The sequence below is a fragment of the Salvelinus fontinalis genome, chromosome 6, assembly GCF_029448725.1.
Source record: "Salvelinus fontinalis isolate EN_2023a chromosome 6, ASM2944872v1, whole genome shotgun sequence".
Taxonomy (NCBI): domain Eukaryota; kingdom Metazoa; phylum Chordata; class Actinopteri; order Salmoniformes; family Salmonidae; genus Salvelinus; species Salvelinus fontinalis.
In genome coordinates, this window is record NC_074670.1 from 30658721 (window position 1) to 30665900 (window position 7180).

General features: G+C 50.6%; 1 protein-coding gene across 1 annotated transcript; it reads left to right on the forward strand.

Annotated features, from left to right (window-relative positions):
• Nucleotides 1–1626: 1626 nt before the first annotated feature.
• On the forward strand, nucleotides 1627–4678 carry LOC129857636 (interleukin enhancer-binding factor 2 homolog). Its single transcript, XM_055926083.1, has 5 exons — nucleotides 1627–2204; nucleotides 2326–2774; nucleotides 2955–3042; nucleotides 3529–3705; nucleotides 4131–4678. The coding sequence occupies exons 2-5, from the start codon at nucleotides 2701–2703 to the stop codon at nucleotides 4233–4235; spliced, it is 444 nt and encodes a 147-aa protein (XP_055782058.1). The 5' UTR covers nucleotides 1627–2204; nucleotides 2326–2700; the 3' UTR covers nucleotides 4236–4678.
• Nucleotides 4679–7180: the final 2502 nt, after the last annotated feature.

Below are 7180 nucleotides of genomic sequence, written 5' to 3' on the forward strand. Positions count from 1 at the left end.
GTAGAAATGCCTTTATGTACAAATATTTATTTACTAACCATATCAAAATAAACTGCGATTCACACAAAAATATTTTGTGCTCCTCTCACTACGACTCGGGAAAACATGGTTTATTTGGCTACAGATTAAATATGTTATGAACATTACAGGGTGGTTAAGCGCACGGTGATGAGCTTGATGTTCCTTTCCAATAAATATTGAGGGTCTTCTGATGACATGATGATCAATGTTTGGCTACCATTTAACAAACAAAAATAATCTCTCTCTCATCATGTAGGTAGCCTACCTGCACTGTATCTGTGAGCTGTTGGCTAAAGCGCACGTGCCAAGACCAGAGATTTGCTGTATAACGCAACATTTCTTACCAAACCAACAGTCGATTTGAGAACGTGATAGAAACCCATTTAACTTGTATTTTTGTATTCAGTACATGAGAATTGAACCGCAAAAGTTACTATGTGCACTAAGTCATCACGCAGAGACTGTTTCCTAACAAGTCAATTTGATGGAAACACATCTCTGGTGAGAGAATTGATTTAGTTTGTATGCAGATTTTAGAATATTCACATGAAAATCTGTTGCCAATTGGATAGAAGCCTAACTACTGTCAGTAAAAACTAAATGCACAACATTCAACACTTGGCAGACATTTGATACAGGTCAAAGGTAAAATCATCAGTACATAGTTACATCAGATAATGATAGATTAACAGGCGCCAAATGGCTTCATTAAATATGGTACTTAAACATTCATGGTTAACTCCTTTTTCCCTTCCCCAAGGGAATGCTTCTGTCTGCATGGGGAGCCACAGATACAATCTACTGCAGCCATCATCCTCCACATACCACACCCGTTCTGCCAGTCACATTCTGATAAAGGTCCCCAAAGCACACACGTCCCTGGGTCGCTCGACTTTTCAGTTTGCTGCAGCTAGCGACTGGAACGAGCTGCAACAAACACTTAAACGGGACAGTTTTCTCAATCGCTTCATTCAAAGACTCAATCATGGACACTCTTACTGACAGTTGTGGCTGCTTTGTGTGATGTATTTGTAGTCTCTGCCTTCTTGCCCTTTGTGCTGTTGTTTGCCCAATAATGTTTACCCTGTTTTGTGCTTCTGCCTTGTTGTGCTTCTACCATGTTGTTGCTACCATGCTGTGTTGCTGCCATACTATGTTGTTGTCTTAGGTCTCTCTTTATGTAGTGTTGTCTCTCTTGTCGGGATGTGTGTTTTGGAGGAGGCCTTTTGGTAGGCTGTAATTGTATTAAGAATTTGTTCATAACTGGCTTGCTTAGTTAAATAAATACAAATAAATGTTTATTACCTATCAATCCATATCCACAGTAACTCAAATACAGGTATATAGTTACTATAATTTCCCATTACAAATACCTAATTGTTGTAAGATCTGGCATGTGTCTGCAATGTTTACGGGCAAGAACTGTTGTTGCTGTGATGTGGGTTTCAAGTGCTCAAGAAGTTGTGTGTGTTTATGGCAGTTTGATTTCAGACACTTGGTGGCAGCCTACTCCATAGTTTAGTGGTGCCCGATGTGTTACTTCACTCCCGCTGTGTGCTTCATAGACCAGTGTTCCTTAACCCATTTTGAACCAGTATCCAGGATGACACCAATTAAACTAGCACATTAGAACTGCCATCAGACAGTAGTTTTAAAACCTTCTCTCTCTGTCTTCTAGTCATCCATCTTGTCACTGGTCAACAGAATCACCAACGTCATTGACAACGTCATCGTTTCAGCTGGGGCTGATGAAGTGGTACGTACTACAGTGTCAGATTTGATCTCAACAGAGAAATAGTTTGGTGAGTCCTCAAATGCAGGGATGAGGGAATTTCAAACAAGTTAGTTGAGTTGAATGTAACATTGTTTTCATAATTTTCTAACTCTAGGAAATTGAGGAAATGAGACAGGTGGGTGGGCTCCTACAAGAAAGGCACAATGACAACAGGACACAATGTTGCAGACCTTGCTGTCATTCTGAAGATATTGCCTTCTGGAAAGTTTTTACCTAAATGCATTTCTAATGCCCCTATTACTTGATAATCACTACTCTGAGGAAATGGGGTAGTGGATGGAACACGGTCAAAACTGACCGCTAATATGACTGTTTCTCCCAGTGGAGACAGTGATCGCGCTGGGCACCAAGGTGGTGGAGACCCTACGCACACAGGACCCTTCGGAAGGTAATGCACATCCCTTTTCTTTACATTATCATCAGTCTTTTCCTCATACATCTCCCCTCAGAAACAATCTGAGATTATGACCTTGGTAAACTACAGTATGTGTTTGAATATGTTTCCCCAGTACTCTCCATGCTGCCCAATGAGATGGGCTTTGAGATCAGTTCGGCCGACGCCACCGTGAAGATCCTCATTGCCACCGTGCCCCACAACATGCTCAAGCTGGAGCCTGATGTGCACAGTACATATAGTTTAGCGAGGATTAACAGTCACACTCTTACAATGGATGGGGGATGAAGGGTGGATGGAGGCATCCAGAGATATGGGAATGGTTTAGCTGTTAACCTTTCACCTCTACTGTCTGTACCCTCTGATCAAAGAAGCCAGTCGCTGAAGTATTGCTATTATAGCTGACGTGAGGGACTAAAACATCAATGTCAGGCAGGTTTAGCCAGATATATTGAGTGATTTCTGTCTGCCTCCCTTCTCCACAGTCGATATGAAGCTCCTGCAGAACTTTCTGGCTGCCGTTCGCCAAGCTCGCTGGTTTGAAGAAAATGCCTCCCACTCCACGTGAGCTGCCACTGCGAACACCCACCCACCTATGGTTTCGTCAGTAGTTTATTTTTTTTCCTGTACATTTTGGAATGACATATTGTTTATGTTAAATGTACCTATCCAAACATGTCAATTTGTCTGTGTGTGTGTGTGTGTGGGGGGGGGGGGGGGGGGGGTCTGGTTCTGGCCTATCAGGGTGAAGGTCCTGGTCAGTTTGCTGAAGGACCTGAGGACCCGCTTCCCAGGGTTTGAACCCCTTACCCCCTGGATGTTGGACTTACTGGTGAGCCCCATAAACAGCAGTTTGCATACACTCAATTTATCGATTTTATGTTGTATGCCTGTCCTGACCCCATTTTAGAAAACTGGTTGTAGAGTTTGTGTGTTGAACCTGAAGAGGTGTAAAAACCACTCCCATATGTTAGTGTCCTCATTAGACTTCAGTGTGGGCATAATATTTGGATTGCCTGGACATGCTCCTGACAAGCTTCATTTGGAGGAGAGGTTTTGGTTTGCTCAGCAGTTGGATACGCACTCAAGAGTCTCTGGGTGTCATTCATTACCCAAGCAAACTGCACTTTACGAGGCCAAAATAATGGCCAGCCCTGCTATTTTAGCGTTGACACAACAGTCAATATGTGTACTGGCACAAGATGCTGCCTGCCTGCTTAGTCTGTTTTTCCGTGGTGAAGATTTTCGGTTTCTCTCTCTCTCTCTCTCTCTCTCTCTCTCTCTCTCTCTCTCTCTCTCTCTCTCTCTCTCTGTCCAGGGTCACTCTGCAGTCATGAACAACCCCAGCAGACAGCCACTAGCCCTCAATGTGATCTTCAGGCGGAGCCTGCAGATGCTGCCAACAGGGCTTTTCTTGCCTGGTTCAGCTGGGATCGCAGACCCCTGTGAGAATGGACACTACTGTGTATTCACTGTCATGAACCTGGAGCAACAGGTACTTACCTGCCGGCCTCTCTCCATTACATTTACATGTTTTGTCATTTAGCAGATGCTCTTATCCAGAGCAATTTAACAGGAGCAATTAGGGTTGAGTACCTTGCTCAAGGTCACATCGACAGATTTTTCACCTAGTCGGCTCTGGGATTCAAACCAGCAACCTTTTGGTTACTGGCTCAACACTCTTAAGCGCTATGCTACCCGTCGGCCTGTCTCTTATCCTATCTTGTAAGAGTGTAAACCTGTACTTTCTGAATGCAATCTTGAATTATTTTTTTATTTCTGTTTTTTTTGCTTGTCTAAACCGTAGTCTGCGAGACAGTAGTCGTGGCCTAATTTGTAATACTAAGGTAACAAACAATACATTTTCAGTGTGTTCTCCACATTATACCAAGATGCTGACATAATATTTGCTCTGTCCAGGACATGGTGTGCCTCACTGCTCAGACCCTGGTGAGGTTGCTGTCTCATGGCGGCTATGTAACGGTCGTCTTTCGGACAGTTAGTATACCAAGGCGCAGCGGGTGATGAATACATAATACTTTATTGTAAGACGAAGACAGACACGAAATACACTTGACTAAATATACAAAATAACAAAACAAACTAGACAGACCTAAACTACGAACTTACATGAAACGAAGAACACATGAACAGGAACGACCGAAAGAACGAGACGAGACAGTACCGTGTGGTGCAACGAACACAGACACAGCGACAATCACCCACAAACAAACAGTGAGAACAACCTACCTTAATATGACTCTCAATTAGAGGAAAACGCAAAACACCTGCCTCTAATTAAGAGCCATACCAGGCAACCCAAAACCAACATAGAAACAGAAAACATAGACTGCCCACCCAAAACTCACGCCCTGACCATCACACACATACAAAACAACAGAAAACAGGTCAGGAACGTGACAGAACCCCCCCCTCAAGGTGCGAACGCCGGGCGCACCAGCACAAAGTCCAGGGGAGGGTCTGGGTGGGCATCTGACCACGGTGGTGGCTCAGGCTCCGGACGCTGTCCCCACACCACCATAGTCACTCCCCGCTTCTGTATTCCCCTCCCAATGACCACCCTCCAACTAAAACCACCTAAATGAAGGGGCAGCACCGGGATAAGGGCCAGCACCGGGATAAGGGGCGGCACCGGGATAAGGGGCGCACCGGGATAAGGGGCGGCACCGGGATAAGGGGCGGCAGGTCCTGGCTGAGGGACTCTGGCAGGTCCGGGCTGAGGGACTCTGGCAGGTCCGGGCTGAGGGGCTCTGGCAGGTCCGGGCTGAGGGGCTCTGGCAGGTCCGGGCTGAGGGGCTCTGGCAGGTCCGGGCTGAGGGGCTCTGGCAGGTCCGGGCTGAGGGGCTCTGGCAGGTCCGGGCTGAGGGCCTCTGGCAGGTCCGGGCTGAGGGCCTCTGGCAGGTCCGGGCTGAGGGGCTCTGGCAGGTCCGGGCTGAGGGGCTCTGGCAGGTCCGGACTGGGTGGCAGCTCCGGACTGAGTGGCAGCTCCTGACTGAGTGGCAGCTCCTGACTGTGGGGCAGCTCATGACTGTAGGGCAGCTCATGACTGTAGGGCAGCTCATGACTGTAGGGCAGCTCATGACTGTAGGGCAGCTCATGACTGTAGGGCAGCTCATGACTGTAGGGCAGCTCATGACTGTAGGGCAGCTCATGACTGTAAGGCAGCTCATGACTGTAGGGCAGCTCATGACTGTAGGGCAGCTCATGACTGTAGGGCAGCTCATGACTGTAGGGCAGCTCATGACTGTAGGGCAGCTCATGACTGTAGGGCAGCTCATGACTGTAGGGCAGCTCATGACTGTAAGGCAGCTCATGACTGTAGGGCAGCTCATGACTGTAGGGCAGCTCATGACTGTAGGGCAGCTCATGACTGTAGGGCAGCTCATGACTGTAGGGCAGCTCATGACTGTAGGGCAGCTCATGACTGGCTGGCAGCTCCTGACTGTAGGGCAGCTCCTGACTGTAGGGCAGCTCCTGACTGGCTGGCGGCTCTGGCAGCTCCTGACTGGCTGGCGGCTCTGGCAGCTCCTGACTGGCTGGCGGCTCTGGCAGCTCCTGACTGGCTGGCGGCTCTGGCAGCTCCTGACTGGCTGGCGGCTCTGGCAGCTCCTGACTGGCTGGCGGCTCTGGCAGCTCCTGACTGGCTGGCGGCTCTGGCAGCTCCTGACTGGCTGGCGGCTCTGGCAGCTCCTGACTGACGGACGGCTCTAGCGGCTCCTGACTGACGGACGGCTCTAATGGCTCGGGACAGACGGGCGGCTCTAATGGCTCGTGGCAGACGGATGGCTCAGAAGGCGCTGTGCAGACGGATGGCTCAGAAGGCGCTGTGCAGACGGATGGCTCAGAAGGCGCTGTGCAGACGGATGGCTCAGAAGGCGCTGGGCAGACGGATGGCTCAGAAGGCGCTGGGCAGACGGATGGCTCAGAAGGCGCTGGGCAGACGGATGGCTCAGAAGGCGCTGGGCAGACGGATGGCTCAGAAGGCGCTGGGTAGACGGATGGCTCAGACGGCGCTGGGCAGACAGATGGCTCAGACGGCGCTGGGCAGACAGATGGCTCAGACGGCGCTGGGCAGACAGGCAGTGCAGAAGGCGTTGGGCAGACGGCCGACTCTGCCCTGCTGAGGCGCACAGTAGGTCTGGTGCGTGGTGCCGGAACTGGAGGTACCGGGATGACGGCACGCACTTCAAGGCTAGTGCGGGGAGCAGGAACAGGGCACACTGACCTCTCGAAGCGCACTATAGGCCTGGTGCGTGGTACCGGAACTGGAGGTACCGGGCTGAGGGCACGCACCTCAGGGCGAGTGCGGGGAGAAGGAACAGTGCGTACAGGGCTCTGGAGACGCACAGATGGCTTAGTGCGTGGTGCCGGAACTGGAGGCACTGGGCTGGAGACACGCACCATAGGGAGAGTGCGTGGAGGAGAAACAGGGCTCTTAAAACGCACTGGAAGCCTGGTGCGTGGTGTAGGCACTGGTGGTACTGGGCTGGGGCGAGGAGGTAGCGCCGGAAATACCGGACCGTGCAGGCGTATTGGCTCCCTTGAGCACTGAGCCTGCCCAACCTTACCTGGTTGCATGCTCCCCGTAGCCCGTCCAGTGCGGGGAGGTGGAATAACCCGCACTGGGCTGTGTTGGCGAACCGGGGACACCATGCTTAAGGCTGGTGCCATGTAAGCCGGCCCAAGGAGACGTACTGGTGGCCAGATATGTAGGGCCGGCCTCATGACATTTGGCTCAATGCCCAATCTAGCCCTACCAGTGCGGGGAGGTGGAATAACCCGCACTGGGCTATGCACCCGTACAGGAGACACCGTGCACTCTACTGCGTAACACGGCGTCTGCCCGTACTCCCACTCTCCACGGTTAGCCTGGGAAGTGGGCGCAGGTCTCCTACCTGCCCTCGGCCCACTACCTCTTGGCCCACTACCTCTTAGCCCCCCCCCAAGAA